Source organism: Vicia villosa, linkage group LG2, assembly GCF_029867415.1.
Source record: "Vicia villosa cultivar HV-30 ecotype Madison, WI linkage group LG2, Vvil1.0, whole genome shotgun sequence".
Taxonomy (NCBI): Eukaryota; Viridiplantae; Streptophyta; class Magnoliopsida; order Fabales; family Fabaceae; genus Vicia; species Vicia villosa.
Window position 1 is genome coordinate 214,134,251 of NC_081181.1, and position 24,492 is coordinate 214,158,742.

General features: G+C 34.3%; 3 protein-coding genes across 3 annotated transcripts; all 3 read right to left on the reverse strand.

Annotated features, from left to right (window-relative positions):
* Positions 1-1,849: 1,849 nt before the first annotated feature.
* On the reverse strand, positions 1,850-2,945 carry LOC131648205 (fasciclin-like arabinogalactan protein 12). The gene has a single exon (XM_058917982.1). The coding sequence runs from the start codon at positions 2,852-2,854 to the stop codon at positions 1,988-1,990; it is 867 nt and encodes a 288-aa protein (XP_058773965.1). The 5' UTR covers positions 2,855-2,945; the 3' UTR covers positions 1,850-1,987.
* A 4,889-nt stretch (positions 2,946-7,834) lies between these two features.
* LOC131648206 (fasciclin-like arabinogalactan protein 11) lies at positions 7,835-8,890 on the reverse strand. The gene has a single exon (XM_058917983.1). It carries the CDS (start codon positions 8,804-8,806, stop codon positions 7,961-7,963), a length of 846 nt encoding a protein of 281 aa, XP_058773966.1. The 5' UTR covers positions 8,807-8,890; the 3' UTR covers positions 7,835-7,960.
* Positions 8,891-10,724: 1,834 nt separating this feature from the next.
* LOC131648207 (fasciclin-like arabinogalactan protein 11) lies at positions 10,725-11,660 on the reverse strand. The gene has a single exon (XM_058917984.1). The coding sequence runs from the start codon at positions 11,615-11,617 to the stop codon at positions 10,763-10,765; it is 855 nt and encodes a 284-aa protein (XP_058773967.1). The 5' UTR covers positions 11,618-11,660; the 3' UTR covers positions 10,725-10,762.
* Between the last annotated feature and the right edge of the window lie 12,832 nt (positions 11,661-24,492).

The window sequence follows — 24,492 nt, forward strand, 5'->3', positions numbered from 1 at the left end:
TTTTATGTTTTTCTACTCAATCTTTAGAGAAATAAAGGTTACGAATACAAATCTTATATTTTATCGTAAAGAGGCATTGATTAGATAATTGTAATCTGAAATTTTACAAGATATATTCTGATTAAAATATCGTCAACCCAATGGCTCCTTTAACTCAATTCCATCTAACACATTGTATCAATTAAATAGTACTACCTCCGTTCCTTTTTATAAGAGAAAATTCACTTTTTAGATTCATTGAATAATCAATGTATCTAGTCTATAAAGAGACCAAATACATTAGTTATTCAATGAACCTAAAAAATGACTTGTCTCTTATAAAAAGGAACGGAGGTAGTATAAATATAGTAACCCAATGACTCTTTTAATTCAATTCCATCTAATGTTTTGTATCAATTAAATAGTATAAATATAGTATATAGATAAAATTCAAACACATCAATTTTTATCAAACTATTTAAATCTTTCTACCATTTTTTATAATTATGAAGGATGAAAATACACATCTCATTTATTATATTATTATATTATTATATTATTCAATTTTTTTATTGTTTTATTTATATTTTATTTTATTTTATTATTTCTTCTCTTTTTAGTTTTTTAAGAGATATTAAGATTTCATTGAAAGAGAATTGTTAAATTACACGTTCTTTAATGTGTTGTTGTTGCTGCTACATCATGTATAAGCTTTTTTTGGGTTTTATCTATGTATTAAATTAAAATAAAAGACCATATATTTTTATCGAATCATAGATCAAATATGGATTGAAATAATTTAAAATTATTAAAATTCAAAGTAAAAAAGAATAACAACAAATTGAATTATTAAAATTATGATTTATTATGATAACGCAAATTATTAAAATTATTACAAACTCGTAATTTATTATGATACACTACCTATAATATCTACATTTGTTTTCTTAAATCGTTGGTTGTTAATTAGCATATAGATCTTTTTTTATACTAATAATAACAACGGAAATATTTTAAATATGTTTTACTCTTTTAATTTTACTATATTTAATCTATGATTTATTTTATTTTTTAAATTTTGTTGAAAATATACATTGTTATTTTGTAAAGACAAACAAATTATTAAATTATTGCTAATTCATATCATTGTATTTCAAACTATTAATTTAAACTATAATATTTATTATTTATTTAATAAAACTTATCCGCACATCATGCGGGTAAACGTCTAGTAAATACTTAAACTTATCCACGATTAAGCGGTAGATAATTTTTTTAAAGTTTTTAAAATTTTTAAAGAATTATGATTTTTTGAATTTTTTAATGAATTATGGTGTATAATTTTATCAACAAATAAACTGTAAATAAATTTTCGACAAATTTTTTTGAAAGTAATTCGATGAGCAATTTAAAAATTAAAAAAAAAATTATTTGATAAACAATTTATTTATGAGGTCAAATGGAATAAAATATTTCGATAAATTATACTTAGGTATTTTTGACAAGCTAAAAAATTTGTGGAAAGATAAAAAATATTCAAATTCAAAAAGGGTAAATTTGATATTATGGATAAGGTTATCCTTAGTGTATATTGAAAATAACAAACAAATGTAAATATGTAAAAGTTAAATAATATTATATAATTGATTGAATGTAAACTACCCATATTGTGATGGGTTAGAGAATATGTCCCCTATTTGAAATTTGTAAGAGGGAATGTATGATTGTAGGAGTAAGTTTGAAAATTTTTGTCATGGAAAATTATTATTTAGTTTTCCATCATTTAATAAAACTTCATTAAATAATTTAATATCTTTATTTTAAATATGCATATATTATTTTAATTATATATTCAAAAAGCATTTGAAGTTAACATAACATATATATAGTACACTTTTAATTATAGAATAAAATTCATAGAGATATACACATATTCCCTCCATTTTCACTTTCCATGCAGAATCATAAACACTCAAACACCAATATATCATAGTAGTAGGCTAGTAGCTTACTTCATGTTGTAAAAACCTCCCAAAACAATTCCAACAACAAGAACCACCCAACTTCCACACATATCAATCCTCATACCACCAGATGTCAAAGTAGGAACAACCTGCGACGAAGAATCATCCGAAGAAACCGGTTTCTCCTTCTCCGCTTTCGGCGCCTTAGCTTCATCAATCACAGGCGCCGGTGCCAAAGCCGGCGCCACCACAGCTTTCTTCTTAGGAAAAAACTCAGACGGAATAAGCACTTTCCCAATCCTATAAATAGCAAGATGTTTATCCGTATATATAACTCCACTAACCGTCGTATTAACTTCTCCAGTTGAAATATTCACATTTCCATTATAAGTAATCACGTTGAGTTCAACTTTTCCAGGTTTGTTTCCGGCGAGAGTTCTCACAGGGTTAGTCAAAGTATCGAAGTTAGAGGTGGATACAAAATCAGGAACAACGTGGAACTGAAGTAGTTCGAGTTTTTGGCCATTGGAGAGTGTGTTGAGGAAGCCTGGTTTGAGTTCTGAGAAAGCGGAATCTTCTGGTGCAAGGATTGTTAAGCCGCCGGATTTTATGGTTAGGAGTTGGGAGTTGAGTTGGTTGATTAGCTGGGTTGTTTTCATGAGACGGATGAAGATGTTGAATGAGTTTGCTTGTTTAAGGATTTGGACTATGTCGGTTGTAGATGTTTCAGGGGTGTTATTGTCATTTGGTGGAGGTTGGGGTAATGTGGGGATTAAGGGGTTTGTTGGGGATGAAGTTGGTGTTTGAGTTTGAGTTTGAGATGGTGAGGTGGCAGGAGATAGGGATGATAAAGTGAGGGAAACTAGTAGGGTTAGTGAAATGCATAGGAGATATTGCTTTTGAATCTTCATGATCACTTTAAGGTATGGTTATGAAATTGTAGTAGATATGTATGATTATGGTGTTAAGGGGTTTTATATTGAGTTTTGTGGAAAATGAATGGTGGGTGAGTGGTTTGTTTAATTGTGATTTGTAAACTTAATAATATTGTTATATATGGTTGGGGGAGATTTGGTTGTAGTGTCTAGGAAGAGTGAGGTGAAGAGATGATGTATAAGATGTGAGAAGAATTTGAAGTGTGCAATGTGGTTTTCAAGTGTATATCTCAATGATTATTTGGTATGGATATTAAGGTGGCTCGTCATTGAAGATTGAAACAATGGAGCAATTTTTTAGATTTTATTCTTGCTTGTGAATATAAGGAAAATAGAGTGAGGGGTCAATTTGATGTTGGCTAGAGTTGGATAAATGCATGCATGTGTTGCTTTAGCTAGAATTTTTTAGGCACTATTTATTTGTTTAGGAATTTATAAGTTGTTCTTAAATCAACATTTTCTTAGTTTTGAAATTATTGAAAATGCTTTAATTCCAACAAAATTGAATTTAATAAAATATAATGAATTGATTTCTTACGCGACAAATCAAATTTTAAATTCAAATTAAAAATGTTAGCACATTTATTAGTTGAGAGTGTTTCAAATATACATATATTATTTTTTAATTAAAAAAAACTTCTAAGTTTTAATAGGTTATTTTTGTTATTTTTACACAGACACAACACCTCACACATAACAACTTTACTTTTCAATTGTCTATATTTTAGATCATTGGTTTCTTAGATATGATTGCCAATTTATTAGATTAACCATACATATGAGGTGGATATGTTAGAACCTCAACCTCTATTAAAAAAGATATGGAAGGCGTTCGTCCCAGAGAATTTAAAGTTATTTTCATTGGAGAAGTTTGACGGGTGTAGTGACCCATATAAACATGTTGTCTCCGTCAACACGCAAATGACAATCATTAAAGCTCCTGAGTTCTTGAAATGCAAGTTCCTTTCTCGAACCTTCAGAGACACAACCTTGAGGTGGTATATGGGTATGTCTCAACTGTCCATCACTAGGAGAAGGAATAGGCTAGGCTAGGCTAGACTTTATAAGGCATGAGTCTGATCTACGATAAACTTACATGGTCTGAGTCTGGCCTATGGCCTACTATAGACTCTTTTTTTTTACCCTGGTCTAACCTTTTTAAAAGTATGGTCTGGTCTGAAAGCCTATTTAAAAGCCTTTTTCTCATTAAGGTTTTCAATTAATTCGTATTACTTAAGAAGCCTTATACGTCGACCTATATATGAATATTTAGGTCGGTCTATTTAATATTTTTTCTGATATATATGCATATATAGACCAACCTATTTAGCATTTTTTCCTAATATATATGCATATATAGGCCAACCTATTTAGACTATTTTTAATAAATATGAAAATATAGGCCGACCTATAAGGCTTCGTATGATTTTTTTAATAGCCTAAGTCTGACCTATAAAATTAAATAGGCTTTTAAAAAAGCCTAAGCCTGACTTTTTTATCAAATAGGTCTGGTTTGACCTTAAATAGGCTAGGCTATAGCCTCTTGTAGGCCGACCTGACCTATTCTCATGCCCATCCATGACCAACTATTAAGACTCTGTGGAGAAACTAGTTCACTAGTTTACAACAAGCAAACACAAAAAGATGCACGACACTGGCGTCTTCAACATTCTTCAAGGCCCGTCTGGATCTTTGAGGGAATATCTTACATTTTTTAATGATGTGATCATCAAGGTCATCCACCCCAACAAGGAGATGTCCATGAGAGCATTTCAAAATGGCATAAGGGAGGGGCGTTTTAATGAGTCCTTCACCCATAGGCCTACATCTTCATTAGTTGAGGTGGTCATGTGTGTCGAAGTTATATAAGGTTTGAGGAAAACAATGTTGAAAAAAAAACCAGAGATGCAAAAGAGCACACCTCTAATATTGACAACTCAGAGCAATCTTGAATGAGACATTACACCTCGCTCGTCAAAGACCATCTGACTTTTAAGAAAAGCATAAAACCTATCGAGAATTTCACGCCAATAAACACTCGTCCTTAGCGAATATAGGAAGAAGTCTACCACATGCTGCTATTAACTTAAGATGGAGATATAGTGCCTAAACTAAGAGGAACACCTAAAGAAGTATGTCAAGTAAGATTCCGCTCAAGGGCCAGACATATCTAACTCTTAGGGGTGAAATGTCTCAAGGAGTCCTAGATCCAACAAGGGAAAAGAACCAAACAAGGGAGTCGATGACAGAGTTGTACGCCACACTCTTAATACCATTGCAATAGGATTTTTTGAATATCACGCCTTAGACTACTATAGGATTACTAACTGGCCCCACAAACCAACACAGAACTTTTCAGCATGCTTTGTCCTCACACATATGCTTTCTAAGAAACTTCCCAAAAGGTCACCCATCAAAATACTAGTCTAAGTCAAGCACACTTAACTATGGAGTTCTTATTTTTTCATACTACAAAAAAGAAGGTGCATTTTGTTGGTGTAGGTAGTACCAATGAATCTTTATAAGTCTTCCTTCAACCATGTAGTTCCATACCACCACAGTCTCAGGACCCCTCTTATTTCGATGTGAGTTTGGTTTTTTCCTAAAAGATGTCAGGAGCCGCTCATTGTCATGTCTTGTGCACTGGCGACCACTCCCCGCCCTTGTCGACCTTAGGTATCACATGTCCACCAGCTTTCACTTGGTTTGTCCCTGAACCAAATTGTACTGGGATATTTTAATCCTACATTCATTATTTACTCATTATTTTTGCTATCCATTTTACCTATTTGTTATTTTCTAGGATATTTCACAATGTCTCTTATTGATAACAACTTCAATAGATTTTTTTTCAAATAACTATTTGCATATTTGTTTATCTTACTATTAAATTTCATACTCAATTATTTTATTTCCATGTAAAATATGTCATATGTTATAGAAGGCTTAACGAAGACAAGATATTTGCAGTATAAATAGTATCAGTTCATATTTACTTTAGAATAACCACATGTAAGAGATTTGAAGAAAACCTAGGTCATAGGGGGCAGTAATGTGTTTGAAATATTTAAATTAAAAAATGAGATCTTAGAATTGTGGTCAAATTGTAAGTCACTTAACTTAAATCCTCTAGACTTCAGAATAATGGTCAAATTATAAGGCACTTAACTTAAATTCTCTGGACTTAAGAATAAAGGTCAAACTGTAAGTGACTTAACTTAAATATGGTTTATTCACATTCATACAGTGAATGACATAGATGCGCTGACAAACTGACAAATCAATGACATATCCTACAAAATGTTATCTAATGTAACACACTATCACATTTTATTCCGAAAGACTTCTCAAGAATCATTTTGACCTTCATGATTTAGATTTTTATTTATAAGTTATCTTTTTAGCTTTTATTTGTTTTCTTTTATTTTTGTCATTTATTTTATTTTTTCTTTCATTTGTTAATATAGTGGGATAGGAGTTGCCCTTCCACTATTGTAATTTTTTTTTGTTTTTGTTAATTAAGATTGGATTTATAATAAAAGTATTATTAATTTAAATCTAATTCATGTTGATAAGGTATAAATAAATTTAATGCATAAAAATCGTATTATCATAATAAATTCATAGTTTTGAAGTTATTTAAATTATATTAATTTTAAAGTTTTAATTCATTTTTTAAGTTGATTGTATTGAAGAGAATTATATTAATATTTTTTTTAATATTTTAGATCAAATTAGATGGTTGCCATGTGAAACATGAGTAGTATAAGAAGAATGATATTTTTTATAATGTTCTGTATTACTATAATAAATTTATGACATTGAAGATATTTGTATTCACTTTTTAAATTGATTGTAGTGAATATGATTATATTTTTTTAACTAAATTACATTTTGTGTTTATTTTGTCAAAAGATTAGATTAAAATATATTTTACTATAAAATACTTTATTGTATTGAATTAAAAAAATTATAATGCATTTTTCTGTAATTTAGACAAATTATTGATTTTTCATTCAATAGTAACTAATGTATATATACTTGAATTTCTTTTTTATATAGAATTTGAAGTTTAATCAACAAAAAGATAATTTGAAATTCGAATCTAACAAAATCCCTATGTTAATATACGAAATCGCTATTAAAAAAAAAAAAAACTTAACCACATACGCGCTATGCCTATTTCACTCTTTAGTGATTTTGTTGTTTTTCGACTATGATTTTGACAAATATTAGAAGATGTTCAATACAATCACAATTCATATAATGCTGAAAATATAAAATTTTCTATTTGAATCTTTGTTAACTTGTACAGAGTATCTCCCACTGAATCCTCGGCAAAACAACCATTGGGTAAACAATTTTTTAAAGAAATGTTATAATAAGCAAAGATTAGAATAATCAATCTAAATGATCAGCTCCATAAAAATACCTAGATCAATTTTAAGGATTCAAAAAGAGGGATTTGGGTTGTTGTTGTTATTGTACAGAAATGAAGAATGTTCTGTGGTGAAGAAGCTGTCATGGCAGCAAATCGTTGAGTCATAAGAGATATGAGTGTTGCAAATTTCAGTTTCATTGGAACATCAATATTGCTATCCAATTGACCAAACTACAGTTTAAATACTAACTCATACATGAATAGGTCTAAACTATTACTACCTTCGGTCCTATTTATAAGAAAAGATTCTCTTTTTAGATACATTGAATAAATAATGTATCTGGACAATATATTGTCCAGATACATAATTTATTCAATGTATCTAAATCTTTTCTTATAAATGGGACCAGAGGGAGTATTTAGGAACATGATTTTTTGGCCAAAACAATTCTCTAATAATTCTTTTGGGTATATGATATATCCACTGATATCATGTTTCTTTGTCTAGAATCATCCATTGAGATTCTTTCAAATTAATGGTTATATATAAATCAAATCACATTACTCAAACCAAATATTCAAACAATTTTACACTTAGACAAAAAGGAACAAACACGGTTCACTTCACACCAACAATAGAACAGACCAAAATAAAGTCCAGAGAAAAGAAACGTGGCTAACTGTTTCATAAAAATTCATATTCAGCTGCCAAACATAGCCACTGCAACAAAAGCTACTCCAATAGACACCAACGTTGTTCCTTCGGTTCCAATCAAACTCACTGCTCCAGAACTTTTTTGATCCTGTGTTGTTGTCTCACCCTCATCTTCTGCAGAAGAAGATTTCCCCTTACCAGCTTTAGGTGCTTTTGCAGCAACAGGAGCAGAAGCAGGAGCCTTAGTTCCAAAGAAATCAAGAGGAAGCAATACTTTATCCAAACGATATATAGCAAGCTTGTTATCTTGATAAACCACACCAGTCACAGTAGCATTAACTACACCAGTTGAAATATTAACACTGTTACCCAACGATTCGAAGTTCAATGGACGCTTTAAAGGGTCTTTCCCTGCCACTGTCTCAACAGGGTTACTAAGAGAATCGAAATTATTGCTATCAACAAACTGTGGCAGGATGTGGAACTGTAAGAGTTCGATTTTTTTGTTTTCGTTTAGCGAGTTCAAGAACCCTGCTTTGAGTTGTGAGAAAGCTGAGTCGTCTGGTGCAAGGATCGTTAGTCCGCCGCTTTTTCCTGTTATGAGCTGTGAGTTTATGCTGCTCATGATTTCTGTAGTTTTTAGGAGGCGGGTTAGGATGGTGAATGTTTTAGCCTTTTTGAGAATTTTGGTTATATCGTCTGGGGTGGAATCAGAAGTGTCTGGTGAGTCTGGTAATGTCGGGACTAATGGTTTTGATGATGCTGGTGATGCGGCTTTTGGTGCCAGAGCATGTTTTGGCGATGCTACTGGTTCGGTTGCTGCTGTGTTAGGAGAATACAATGAGGATAACATGAGTAGAAAAAGTGAGAAAGAAAAGAGAGTTTGATTCATGTCTGCTTTGGTGATTGGAGGTTGTGACTAGTGAGTAAGTAAATGGTTTTAATGGTTGTGGAGGAATTATGTAAATGATTGGAATTTATGTTGATGTGTATGTTGGATGAGGAGGAGATGAACATATATATATACAGGCCAAGGAAATGATAGGTAGGTGTAGTGTTAATGTTATAGTTCTATAATTGTGTTTTTGGTGGTATAAATAATCTGTCATGGAGAATGATTGAAGATCTTTTATCTTGTTTTTGTTGGCATGACATCTCTTTTGATTACATGAATTATGGTATGATGTGGTGAGCCGTTAACTCTAAAATGAGATTAGGATTACTGTTTTTGAAATCATATTAAGTTTCGTTAATGTGTAGGGACATCGTAATAGTGCAAGTTTGAACCTGCTATATGCTATTTATTTACTTTTAAGATTTGAAAGTAAAATTGATTAGAACTTAAATTAACGATTTAGAGATTTAACTAGTTAAATTGAAAGTATTATGAATTACATGGATAAAACATAATAAAATACAATTTGATGTAGCTTAATATAAGTGGAAACTAAGTTTTTGATATTCCTTTAACTCACCTACTTGAACACGAGATGACTTGCATACTATCATCATTTGCAATTTTGCATTCTAAAAAAAGTTTGTGATATTTAATGGTAACTGGGCATTTTAAAAGAATTAAATATCTAGGAAGTTTACATAGTCAATACCTTATTTCGATTTGTAGTGCTTACTATTACATTAGGAGTTACGACATTAATCGTCGGAGACTTCGACACTGCAGAGATTGGTCATTTACAGCGAATTATGAATCCCATCCTTCTTACACGGCGTATCAATATCCACTTATATTTCTATATGGCGAAGGTTGTTACCGTACGCATATTCCTCATAGATTTAAAAGTAACTCAAAATCCTAACAAAAGAAACAAGCTTATTATTAAGGAATGGTTATGCTTTCGAATTCAAACAAGGATGACTGAGGGAACAACATTTATTTCTTCAAGATGACTTTATCATGATGGAGTCTCAAAGGCTAACATGGTTGAGGAAAAACCATTCAAAACTTCATGCTGGAAAATACCAAAATTTGCATGATACAAATTCAACTCAACCTACCTCAAGTTCCAAAAAGGGTAATAGAGTTGTTCTTCCATCTTCATTTGTATTCATGGACGCTCTTTATTTCGATGGAATGGCAATTTCTGCAGCAGTGGGATTCCCAAACATTTTTCTTACTTTCATCACTAACCCAAATTGGCCTGAAATTCAAAGGTATTTAAAGAAGCACAACTTAAAAGCACAAGACCGCCCTGACGTTGTTGTCCGAGTTTGAAAAACATTATGATTAATATTTGCCATTTTATAAGCTATCTTTGCCTGAACTTAACATATTTCTACCAATATTTAACAAAGCCCTCACATCCTTCTTTCCATTGTTTCAGTGTTTATTCCAACTTCAAAATCTGATGCAACATTGAGGCAACAATTATCACTATATCATTCGGAAGAATAATATATCTTCCTTAACTAAATCAACGTCTTTTTTTACTACATTTTAGTCATACGAATGTTTGTTTAGCCTATCTTTACATCAAAATGTGTTTTGATTTTACATTAAGCTTATTACACTTTCATTTCTTAACATATTGGAAAATAAAAGATGCGAGTTTTCACAAATTCATTACAAATAGCATAAATGAAAAGTATCAGTAGCAACTTATACAAAACCCAAAACCTTAAACAAACAAAAAAATAAGAGTCTGTTACCTTTAGGAGGAAAGCCCATTCATAAACAAGAAAAGAAAGAGAATCTTCAAAATTTAATACAGTTTTCAGCACAAACTGACTTGATTTTTAGGAAATAGAGAAAGAAATAAAAATGAAAGAACAGACAGAAACAAAGCCAAAGAAAAGGTAAAATAAAAGAAACACTGATTCTTCAGATCACTTAAATGCAGTTTCCAAACATTGTCACTGCAACAAAAGCTACAACAATAGTCATCATCAACGTTGTTTCATGAACTCCAATTAAACTCATTGCTCCAGAGCTTTTCTGCTCCTGTGTTGTTGTCTCATCCTCATCTTCTGCAGAAGATGATTTCCCCTTACCAGCTTTAGGTGCTTTTGCAGCAACTGGAGCAGATGCAGGAGCCTTGGTTCCAAAGAAATCAAGCGGAAGCAAAACCTTATCCAAACGATATATTGCAAGCTTGTTATCTTGATACACAACACCAGTAACTGTAGCATTAACCACACCAGTTGAAATATTAACACTGTTACCCAACGATTCGAAATTCAATGGACGCTTTAAAGGGTCTTTCCCTGCCACTGTCTCAACAGGGTTACTAAGAGAATCAAAATTATTGCTATCAACGAACTGTGGAAGGATGTGGAATTGTAAGAGTTCGATCTTTTTGTTTTCGTTTAGCGAGTTCAAGAACCCAGCTTTGAGTTGTGAGAAAGCTGAGTCGTCTGGTGCGAGGATTGTTAGTCCGCCGCTTTTTCTTGTTATGAGCTGCGAGTTTATGCTGCTCATGATTTCCGTAGTTTTTAGGAGGCGGGTTAGGATGGTGAAGGTTTTGGCCTTTTTGAGGATTTTGGTTATGTCGTCCGGGGTGGAATCAGAAGTGTCAGGCGAATCTGGTAATGTCGGGACTAATGGTTTTGATGATGCAGGTGATGCGGCTTTTGGTGCTGGGGCATGTTTTGGTGATGCTGCGGGTGCAGTTGCTGCTATGTTAGGAGAATACAATGAGAATAACATGAGTATAAAAAGTGAGAAGGAAAAGAGAATTTGTTTCATGTCTGTTTTGGTGATTGGAGGTTGTAAGTAAATAAATAGATTTAAGAGGAATTATGTAAACGATTGGAATTTATGTTGATTTGTATGTTGGATGAGGAGGAGATGAACATATATATACAGGCCAAGGAAATGATAGGTAGGTGTAGTGTTAATGTTATAGTTCTATAATTATGTTTATGGTGGTATAAATAATCTGTCATGGAGAATGATTGAAGATCTTTTATCTTATTTTTGTTGGCATGACATCTCTTTTGATTAGAAGAATTATGGTATGATGTTTTGATGTGGTGAGCAGTTAACTCTAAAATTAGATTAGGAGTACTGTTTTTGGAATCATAGTGCAACAAATATTGATTAGAGCTTGAAATTAACAATTTAGAGGTTTCATGAAATGTATAACTGACTTGTATATTATCATCACTTGCATTTGCAATTTTGCATTCTAGAAAGAGTGTGTGATATTTAATGATAAGTGGACAGTTATGGTCGACAAAATTGAAAGTGTATCAAACAGATTAAAGAGTAGTACTTCTTTGCATTTTAAAGTTTGGATGTAGGTTGACCATAGCCTGTCTCAAATGTGAAGCCTTTGTGGACAAATGAGGCATTTGGATGCATATATGATATATGAGACGTTTCAGAAGTTGTGACATGTTTAAGATCTGTTTCTCCCATTTTGTTGTTGAGGAAAACACTCTTAACACTTTGAGACCGAGTGGTTTTTTTTTTGACCGAGTGGTTTATGTATTAAGAAAAGAGGGATTGAATTACAGATTGAATAGAAAATAGGAGATATTCTTTTGAATTTGAAGATATATTTTCTAGCTATTTATTTTAATCTCTTATTAAATATTATAGATTTGGTAGTAGATCAGAGAACTATTTTCTCTCCTCCAAAATAGATCATTTTAAATCAAACTCTAACTATGTTTTCCACTGAGCTTGACTTTAACTGACTTATCATCCCGAATGATTTGAACACCATGGCAGTTCATATCTTTATACAAATTTATGCTAACTAAGTATCGGTTTTTGTTGAGAGGTGACATAGAAAAATAATTCATTTTACCATTCATTTGGTAAAATGACTATCACTTTGAGTGATGTTGTTGTGCCTCGCGGTCATACCAGTATGAGATCAATTGTTTATGGACCTAAATATTAATGTCTGATTTGGTGGTTTTTATATTTGTTGGGTATCTTGTTTGTTATCTTGTTAAAGATGTAGGCTCGTATACATATCCAAGTATCTAGAGGTGTTTGTTATTGCATTGATTGGCTGAGAAGTTTGTTTGTGGAACATCATGAAGTTGAGATGTACATAAGTTATCTGGGAAGGCATGCCTACTTAACCTAGTAGGATGCACAATTTTGAAAAGTAAGAGTTACATGATGATTTGTGTCGTGTATTTTCCGGTTAATGTAAAAAACATGGTGCGATATTTGTTCCAACAAAACTACAATACTACAATGTGGTGAGTAAATTATCGTATTCACGAAGATTATGTTAACTTCGTATAAAACTAAGGAGAACGTATTTGTTATTGGAACACGAGAATAATAATTGTAATAGGGTGCACAAAACACTATTAATCATTGTTTATACAAAGATAAGAAACTAATTAACTACACTCAAAATAAAGAAATAATAAGCTCAAGGAAATTAAATCCCCCATTCAAACAATGGTCAAACATTTATTATGCGATATTTATAGCAATCACCACAGCCATAGAATATTAGTTTATTCAGAAGTGCAAATCTATTGTTGGTTCTTAATTATTGTTCCGTTCAGGAAACATAAATGGAGATTCTTGTTCTTGAAGGAACCAGAAATTATGAGAGATGAAAGGTTGTTGATTGTAGACGGTGGCTCCAATCTCGTTCACGGTGTCATAGGGTGGACATGCATGGTTAGCACTTCAACACCCAAGACAGTTCAAGATTCAGAATGTGTAAAGTAAAATGGGAGATCAGAGATTGTGTACCTTTTCATAGTATATGAACTATTTTATATGTTAGGTCGAGTAGAGTGGGTTTGAGAAGGTTTGTGTCATAGTCATTTGGGCCTTTAGCCGGTCCAAATCAGTTGCCCCTAAGGATTGGTTGGACACTAAGAGAGTCGGGCTAAGTCATAAGTATCATTGATCGGCATCCGTATATTAGTCAGACATGATGTAAAACTGAATCGCTTGGGATCAATTTAAAAAGTGATGGGGAACAAGCACATTTAATCAATTTTATCATTGAGACGCATCATCGGTCATTCCTGACACGTTCGTAAGTAGAAATCTAGTCATTGATCTAGTAATCCCTGTTCATAGTCGATCTTTATCCTTAAGATATCTTTGCTTATAAATAAAGGGTTAGTTTAAAATTTGGAATTTTTCGCAATTGTTTATCTTATAAGGCTTTCATTCACTTCTCTAGAGAAACACTTTCATTCCTTTTGTAGATGTTGTTGATTGGTTGTAATTTTTGGTAAAACTCATTGTGATATTATCATGTCAAAACTGATGTCATGACATGCATTCTACTGTAGTGAAGTCTTTATTTGTGCAGGCCTTTACCTGATGTCAAGGCCGATGTCATGACATCCGTAGCTGTTACACCTTATTCTGTTACTAATTCTGTTTGTGTGATCTGTTAAGATCCTATGCGCCTTACTTGGAAATATTGGATTGCGCCTTACTTGGAAATATTAGATTATGATCTGTTTGATCTTTTCAAGGACGTCTTTAATTGCTCTTATTTTGGTTCCTTGATTTGTGGAAATTAGTTTAATTAGGTTAAAGACTAATTTGGATCCAAGGCCCAGCTGCTGCGTTTTGAAGGCTATATATATTATGAAGAAGCTGCAGCCCGTGGAGAGGTTTTCTAAGAGAAGTTTTAAGAGGTTTTCGTTATTAGGGTTTTTAAGTTCTAGCTTTCTTGTGAGCCAAACAATCATCATGATGATTGTCTTGGTCTAGGTGTTTTTGTTTGAGTTGTAAGAGGTACTTGAAGCTTTTAAGCAAGAGTATCATTGTACTTGATTGAAGCTTTTAAGCAAGATCAAGTTGTGTCCTTGAAGTGTGTCTTCTATTCATATTCGTTGAGTGTTATTCATCACTGCTGTGATTGAGGGGGAGTGAGTGGAATCTCTGATCTAAGTAGTATTAGGTTGAAGTTGCATTGGGTAGATATTAAGTGAAAGGTGTAATCTTGAACTGTATTACTCTAAATTGATACTACTTATAGTGGACTTCCTCCCTGGCTTGGTAGCCCCCAGATGTAGGTGTGTTTGCACCGAACTGGGTTAACAACTCTCTTGTGTTGTTTGTTATTTGTTTGTTTCTTTCTTGTTCATTGGTTTAAAATTATTCAGATAGTAGTGTCGTGACATCCTATTCGACATCACGTATCTGACTCCAGAATTTCAATTGGCATCAGAGCAGGCACCCTGCCTGTTTTTCTTACTGGGTGAGATCTTGGGACAGCACTTTCTGGTACTATGGACAAGGAAGGTGGTGGATTTGTGAACAGACCACCCATTCTGGATGGATCTAATTATGATTATTGGAAACCTCGTATGGTGGCTTTTCTGAAATCCTTGGATAGTAAAGCATGGAGAGCTGCAAATAAAGGATGGGAACATCCTGTCACTACTGGAAAAGATGGCAAGTCATCCCTCAAACCTGAGGAAGAATGGAGCAAAGATGAGGAGGAGCTGGCTCTTGGCAACTCTAAAGCTTTAAATGCTCTATTCAATGGAATTGATAAGAATATATTCAGACTAGTACACCATTGTGAACTAGCCAAAGATGTTTGGGATACCCTCAGAACTACTCATGAAGGCACCTCCAAAGTTAAGATGTCAAGACTTCAGTTGCTAACTACAAAGTTTGAGAATCTAAGGATGAAAGATGATGAAAGTATTCATGAGTTTCACATGAATATACTTGAAATTGCTAATACCTCAGGAGCTTTAGGAGAAAAAATGTCTGATGAAAAGCTAGTGAGAAAGATCCTTAGATCCTTGCCGAAGAGATTTGATATGAAAGTCACAGCTATAGAAGAGGCACAGGATATCAGCAATATGAAGGTAGAAGAATTAATTGGATCTCTTCAAACCTTTGAGATGGGGATCAGTGACAACACTGAAAAGAAGAATAAAAGTCTAGCTTTTGTGTCCAACTCTCAAGAAGAAGTAGAGGAAGGTAGAGAAGAAAATCTATCTGAATCTATAGCCATGCTTGGAAGACAATTTAACAAGATTATGAGAAGAATGGTGATCAGTGCATTTTGATGCACATTCCTCTACGGTTGTACTTATACATTTCCATGGTTTGCTTGTCTTATTTTTGTATTTTATAATGTTTTTATATTTTAATTTATTTTTATTGTTATTTGATTTTCGTATTTAATTTTCAGCTTTAACAGTCTGCGCGGAAACGATCATATCTGGAGTTCCAGGAGTCCGATTGAGGCGTTCTAATAATCGCCGGAAAGCTAAGAAAGAGAGATACGACTTTTGTGTTGAAGTCAAAGTCAGACTCGGAGCCTATATTTCCCAGATTTTCGTTTTAAGTTGCAGCCTTAGTTTGTTTTAGTTTTGGTCAATTGTGGGCCGGGTTCTGGATGTTTTTGACCCAGTTGGGTTATTATGACCCGAATTTCCTTTTGTCTTCTCTTTAGTCTAGGTCTGGCCGTACATCTACTTTTTCACTTTACACTATTCACGAAAAAAATACTCTGAGTTCTGTACGATTTCATGGAGAACTAATTCGTCTGAGTCGATCTACCGTGTTCAGGTTCTAATACTATGAGATTACTATAATTTTACAATTTAATTTCTATTCCTTTCAATGATATTTTGTATTCTTGTATGCTTAATTCAATTGTATGAAATATATTGATTCAATTTGGTTGATTGTATGATCCTAACATAGACGCGTTATGTTTGCTTAATTCATACCGTGTCTGATCGATCGTGTTTGCTTAATTCATGATAATTTATCCCGTTCGCTTAATTCGGACATTAGGATTGCACATCTCGCAAACCTCACCGCGCATGTCATTGAGTTTGCATCCAAATAGGATTAGAATTCGCTTAGGATAGTGAAGTTATAATAATCGATGATTGGTAGGAACTGAATCAGTAGATTGGCTTATTTTATAATCACTTTTTCAAAACAACTTATTTCAATAATTGCTTTTGATAATCACTTTTACGATCACCAAACAACCCCCCCCCCCATTTTGATTTCGGTTAGTAAATTCAAGAATCCTTGTGAGACGATATTCGAGTTACCGTTATCGTCGTTACTACAGTTTTGCAAATTAACTCGTTTTTGACCCGCGTGCGACAGCGGATCAAATTGGCGCCGTTGCCGGGGATTCTTGTAAATATTAACTGATATTAGAGTCTTAGGTGTAGTGTTTGTGTGTTTTGGCCATAGTTTCCTCACGGTTTTGGCCAATCCGCGTTAAGAGTCGAAAAAATCAGTTTTTGCAAAAATTGTATTCGATTGAAAAAAGTTTTTTCTTACTGGAAGTAAAAAAATCGTACGATTAATACTCCTTTACTCTAGAAGAGTAAGGGAATTCGAGCCAAAATTGCCAAATTCATCGTTTTTCTATTTTTAATGAATTTTTTACTATTTTCATAGAGTCAAAAAAATCCAAAAAAATTCCTAAAATTCTTATTTGTCTTAATTAGATTAAATTTCGTGTTTTTATATTTTTCTGAATTTAGTTAATCGTTTTTATTCTTTCTATTCTTTTATGCATGTATGGGACATAATCGGTATTTCGGTGTATGTTGAACCCATGGCTGAACAAAGAACACTAACGCAGTTGGCTGTCCCTAATGTGAACTATAATGGTTTATGTATTGACTATCCTGCGGGTGATGCACCTTTTGAATTGGAATATGGTTTAACACATTTGTTGCCTAGGTTTAATGGTTTTGCAGGTGAGGATCCGCATAAGCATCTGAAGGAATTTCAGGTTGTGTGCTCTGCACCTTCCGAACCTTCACTAGAGGATATTGTCAAACAAATGGCTGCAAATAATCTTCAGTATCAACAGCAAGTAGATTCTACTCTCCAGACTTTGCAAACACAGATTGGACAGCTTGCCACTTTGATGAATGCCATGCAGCAAGCTCAAGGATCAAACCAACAACGCTTGGAAGAGCACTCTGTTTTTCAAATAGAGTTTCTTTCTGAAAATGTTGTTGATACTTGCACTGATTTGTTTGCAGATGATTTTCCATCATTGTCTGGTTTTGATGATGTTTACTCTTGTGATGTTTGTACTGACACTAAAATTTGCTCTGTTTGTACTGAAATTGAGGTTGCCTTGCAAGTTGATATTCTTACTACAGATGAGGTTGCAAATGAAGTTGTTCATGTAGATGAAGCTCTCGACACCCTGGCTGCCCGGATCAAACCATCCATTGAACAACCACCTTACCGGGAGCTGAAACCAATTCCTCAAAATCTTAAATATGCTTATTTAGAGATGAATGAAAAACTTCCGGTTATAATTTCTTCTAAACTTTATTTTGATCAAGAAAGTAAGTTTTTGTAGGTTTTGAAGAAGCATAAGAAAGGAATTGGATGGACCTTGGATGACATTTATGATATTAGTTCGTCCATGTGTGTGCATAGGATCTCACTTGAAGATGCAACAAAAGTAGTGAGGCAGCCCCATAACCTTTGGTTCCGTGATGTTGTGAAAGATGAGAGCACCTTCACGTGCCCATTTGACACTTTTACTTTTAGAAGAACATTCTTTGATCCTGGAATAAAAGGCGAAGGAGCTAAACCACTTTTTAAGGACGATGAGCATTACCGAAAGCTACTCCATGAGAGCTCCACTTTGGAAGAAGAGAATATAGAAGACCTCTCTTTGGGAAAGGCAGCTTATGTGATCACTTATCCTCCTTGACTACTCGGGTGTGTTCTTTCCTTTCTCTCACTCTTATTTTATATTAATGTTATTTCATTGAGGACAATGTATGTCTTAAGTGTGGGGGAGAGAATCATTTATTTGTTTTGTTTTCTTTCAATTTTTTTTGTTTTTGTTTTAATTTCAACCAATAAAAAATGCATCTTCTTGAAAGTTTTAGGCTATAGACTGATTTAAGTCGAGTTTGCGGAGACGTGGGAAAAATTCACAAGATCGGTATCGTTCTAACACCGTAAGTCTCCTGCATATGGAAATCGATTTGAATTTTTTTATTATGTTTTAGCCTTAAATTCTCATTCTCTGACAGCTCTTGAGTAGTTTATTTCAGCAGTCGGCACCATCTCTCACACACTTTACGCAGGAAGCCGATGAATATAAGTGAATGTTCCGAAAAGAAAAGAAAAAAAAGAGAAAAGAAAAAGGTAATACACCTTCTAAGTTTGGTGATCCTCACCCGGTCACTTAACCCAACGGTTGTGTAATCTTCAAAAAAAAAAGTTTTCAAAACTCTTTGTTAGTTGGTTCAGCGGTTTCTGGTGCTGAACTTGGTAGGGAGGATTACGGTCCGATCCCCCGCAACTACATCTGAGTAAGCAAAGGGTTATGCCACGTAAGTACCGGAACCCCGTGCAAAAGAGGATCAGAGTCACTAACCGGTCGTCCTGCTATAAGTGTGTGGAGATAACGGGCTTAATGTGATTGCGCCTGAATGAAAAAGAGCAAAAAGGATGAGTAAGTTAGGCTATGGTATAATAATATGATTTGAATTAGTTTGTGTATTTAGGAGGCTTATGTCTGCATATCTGTGTATAGTGTTCTTACGATGTCCTTAGTGTGCAAGATTAGTACCTGTCGATGTAAACTTACCCGAAGAAGATTTGTAGCCTAGGATGAGTAACTGTTGATGTATTTGTGCTTTCTTTGTTTTGTTTTTCATTTTGCTCGGAGTGCAAAAGTTCAAGTGTGGGGGAATTTGATCAGTGCATTTTGATGCACATTCCTCTACGGTTGTACTTATACATTTCCATGGTTTGCTTGTCTTATTTTTGTATTTTATAATGTTTTTATATTTTAATTTATTTTTATTGTTATTTGATTTTCGTATTTAATTTTCAGCTTTAACAGTCTGCACGGAAACGATCATATCTGGAGTTCCAGGAGTCCGATTGAGGCGTTCTAATAATCGCCGAAAAGCTAAGAAAGAGAGATACGACTTTTGTGTTGGAGTCAAAGTCAGATTCGGAGCCTATATTTCCCAGATTTTCGTTTTAAGTTGCAGTCTTAGTTTGTTTTAGTTTTGGTCAATTGTGGGCCGGGTTCTGGATGTTTTTGACCCAGTTGGGTTATTATGACCCGAATTTCCTTTTGTCTTCTCTTTAGTCTAGGTCTGGCCGTACATCTACTTTTTCACTTTACACTATTCACGAAAAAAATACTCTGAGTTCTGTACGATTTCATGGAGAACTAATTCGTCTGAGTCGATCTACCGTGTTCAGGTTCTAATACTATGAGATTACTATAATTTTACAATTTAATTTCTATTCCTTTCAATGATATTTTGTATTCTTGTATGCTTAATTCAATTGTATGAAATATATTGATTCAATTTGGTTGATTGTATGATCCTAACATAGACGCGTTATGTTTGCTTAATTCATACCGTGTCTGATCGATCGTGTTTGCTTAATTCATGATAATTTATCCCGTTCGCTTAATTCGGACATTAGGATTGCACATCTCGCAAACCTCACCGCGCTTGTCATTGAGTTTGCATCCAAATAGGATTAGAATTCGCTTAGGATAGTGAAGTTATAATAATCGATGATTGGTAGGAACTGAATCGGTAGATTGGCTTATTTTATAATCACTTTTTCAAAATAACTTATTTCAATAATTGCTTTTGATAATCACTTTTACGATCACCAAACAACCCCCCCCATTTTGATTTCGGTTAGTAAATTCAAGAATCCTTGTGAGACGATATTCGAGTTACCGTTACCGTCGTTACTACAGTTTTGCAAATTAACTCGTTTTTGACCCGCGTGCGACAGCGGATCAAATGGATCAGAAGTCAAGACCAAATGTCAAGAACATCTCATCTGACACTAACAGATCCTATGACTCTAGCAGAAAGGTAAAACCTGAAGAAAAGTACAACCAAAGCAAAGGAATTCAGTGTCATGGATGTGAAGGATATGGACATATTAGAGCTGAATGTCCCACTTATCTCAAGAAACAAAAGAAAGGACTGTCAGTCTCCTGGTCTGATGAAGATTCTGAGAGTGATTTTGAAGAAGAATCTGCCAAACATGTCACAACCCTTACTGGTGTTTGTGTCTCTGATGAAGATTCTAGTGAAGATGAGCTAACCTTTGAAGAATTGGCAGCATCTTACAGGAAGCTATGTATCAGAAGTGCTGAAGTCTGTCAACAAGGTGAAAAGCAGAAGAAATACATAGTCCAGTTGGAGGCTGATAACACAGGGCTTCGTGAAACTATATCTGGTCTAAACAGTGAAGTTACCATGCTAACATCCAAACTTGATCAGATGTCAAAATCTGTCAAAATGTTAAACAGTGGTTCTGATATGTTGGAAGAGATTTTACAGATTGGAAAGGGTTCAGGAGATATGTCTGGTATAGGATTTGTTGGTGCAAAGAAACATCCTCAAGCTAGTAGTAATGCTAAACCAGAATCTAAGATGTTGAACCCGATGTCAAAACATGTGACTCAACATCATGAAAAAAGTAAAATGAAGAGGAAATTTCAAAGATGGAGATGCCATTACTGTGGTAGATTTGGACACATTAAGCCCTACTGTTTCAGATTATATGGATACCCAGACCAAGCTCCATACTACAGACCCAAGCAGCTCGTGCCCATCAAGAAGCAACAGTGGACACCTAAAAATATGGCTTTAATAGCTCATACATCTCTCAGAGTATCAACCAAAGAAGATTGGTATTTTGACAGTGGATGTTCCAGACACATGACTGGAATCAAGAATCTATTAGTAGATATCAAAAACCATTCTACTAGCTATGTAACTTTTGGTGATGGAGCTAAAGGAGAAATCAAAGGGGTTGGAAAACTAGACTGCTCAGGAGTTCCAAATCTGGAAGGTGTCTTGTTGGTCAAAGGCTTGACTGCTAATCTCATAAGCATTAGTCAACTTTGTGACCAAGGATACCAAGTTAACTTCACTAAAGCTGAGTGTGTGGTTACTAATGAAGGAAAGGAAGTAGTAATGAGGGGAGTCAGGTCCAAAGATAACTGTTACTTGTGGGTTTCTCATGAATCTAGCTACTCAACTGTATGTTCTAAAGAAGAAGAAGCAAAGTTGTGGCATCAAAGACTTGGTCACCTTCATCTAAGAGGTATGAAAAGGATTATTTCTATGGAAGCTGTGAGAGGAATTCCCAAGTTACAAATTGATGAAGGAAGAATATGTGGTGAATGTCAGGTAGGAAAACAAACCAGGATGTCACATCCAAAGGTTAGACATCTGACTACTTCCAGGGTTCTAGAACTGCTTCATATGGACTTGATGGGACCTATGCAAATGGAAAGTCTTGGTGGAAAGAAATATGCTTATGTGGTTGTGGACGACTACTCCAGATACACTTGGATAAACTTCATCAGAGAGAAGTCAGATGTGTTTGATGTATTCAAAGACCTGTGTCAAAGAATTCAAAGGGAAAAGGAAAATGATGTTGTGAGAATCAGAAGTGATCATGGAAAGGAATTTGAGAATCAAAAGTTTGCTGATTTCTGCTCCTCTGAAGGAAAACACCATGAATTTTCATCTCCTATTACTCCACAGAAAAATGGGGTTGTTGAAAGGAAAAATAGAACCATTCAAGAATCAGCCAGAGCTATGATTCATGCTAAGAAACTCCCTATTTATTTCTGGGCTGAAGCCATGAATACTGCCTGTTATGTTCATAATAGAGTTACCTTAAGGAAGGGAACCTCTACCACTTTGTATGAGATCTGGAAGGGAAGAAAACCCACTGTCAAATAGTTCCATGTGTTTGGTAGTAAGTGTTACATTCTTGCTGATAGAGATCACAGAAGGAAGATGGATTCCAAGAGTGATGAAGGGATTTTTCTGGGCTACTCTACAAACAGCAGAGCCTATAGAGTTTTCAACTCAAGAACCAGAATAATCATGGAATCCATAAATGTAGTGGTTGATGATGTTCACAAACAAGCAGATGTCACAGATGATGTTGGAACATTCTGGGAACCCGCAGCTGAAGGATCTAAGAAAGAAGATGATTGCAGTCCTACTGTTACAGAAGCTGAAGCTGAACCCTCTAACAAAGGACCCTCTATAAGAGTTCAAAAAGATCATCCTAGTGAACTTATTATAGGAGATCCCAACAGTGGAGTTGTTACAAGGTCAAGAGAACAGGTCTCAAACTCCTGTTTTGTATCAAAAATTGAACCCAAGAATGTTAAGGAAGCATTGACAGATGAGTTTTGGATTAATGCTATGCAAGAAGAACTAGGCCAGTTTGAAAGGAATGAAGTATGGGAGCTGGTTCCAAGACCTAAAGGTACAAATGTCATTGGAACAAAATGGGTTTACAAGAATAAGTCAGATGAACTGGGAACTATTATCAGAAACAAAGCAAGGCTAGTTGCTCAAGGATACACTCAAGTTGAAGGAATTGACTTTGATGAAACTTTTGCTCCTGTTGCTAGACTTGAGTCAATTAGATTGTTGTTAGGAGTTGCTTGTATTCTAAAATTCAAACTATACCAGATGGATGTGAAGAGTGCTTTCTTAAATGGATACTTGAGTGAGGAAGTTTATATGGAACAACCTAAAGGCTTTGCTGATCCAAACCATCCTGATCATGTGTACAAACTAAGAAAAGCTCTTTATGGCCTGAAACAAGCTCCTAGAGCTTGGTATGAGAGACTAACTGAGTTTCTTACTAGTAATGGTTACAGGAAAGGAGGGATAGATAAAACTCTTTTTGTTAAAGATGAAGGAGGAAAGATCCTGATTGCTCAAATCTATGTGGATGATATTGTGTTTGGTGGGATGTCAGACAAGATGATTAGACATTTTGTTGATCAGATGCAATCAGAATTCGAAATGAGTCTAGTTGGAGAATTAACTTACTTTCTTGGGCTGCAAGTTAAACAGATGGAAGACTCAATTTTTCTCTCTCAGAGCAAGTATACCAAAAACATTGTCAAAAAATTTGGGATGGAAAATGCTAGTCACAAAAGAACACCTGCACCTACTCATTTAAAATTGTCCAAAGATGAAAAGGGCACTAATGTTGATCAAAGTTTGTATAGAAGCATGATAGGAAGTCTGCTGTATCTCACAGCTAGTAGGCCTGATATTGCTTTTGCTGTTGGGGTGTGTGCTAGATATCAAGCAGAACCCAAGATCAGTCACATAAATCAAGTCAAGAGGATTCTGAAATATGTGAATGGTACTTGTGAGTATGGTATGCTCTACTCTCATGGGTGTGAACCAATTCTCACTGGATATTGTGATGCAGATTGGGATGGAAGTGCTGATGACAGAAAAAGTACGTCAGGAGGATGTTTCTTCTTGGGGAATAACCTTATCTCATGGTTCAGCAAGAAACAAAATTGTGTATCCCTATCCACTGCAGAGGCAGGATACATTGCAGCAGGAAGTAGTTGTTCTCAGCTTGTTTGGATGAAACAAATGTTAACAGAATATAATGTCACACAAGATGTCATGACATTATATTGTGACAACCTAAGTGCCATTAATATTTCAAAGAATCATATCCAGCATAGTAGGACCAAGCACATTGATATTAGGCATCACTTCATAAGAGATATTGTTGAAGATAAAGTAATTGCCTTGGAACATGTTGCTACTAACCTTCAACTGGCTGATATTTTCACAAAAGCTTTGGAT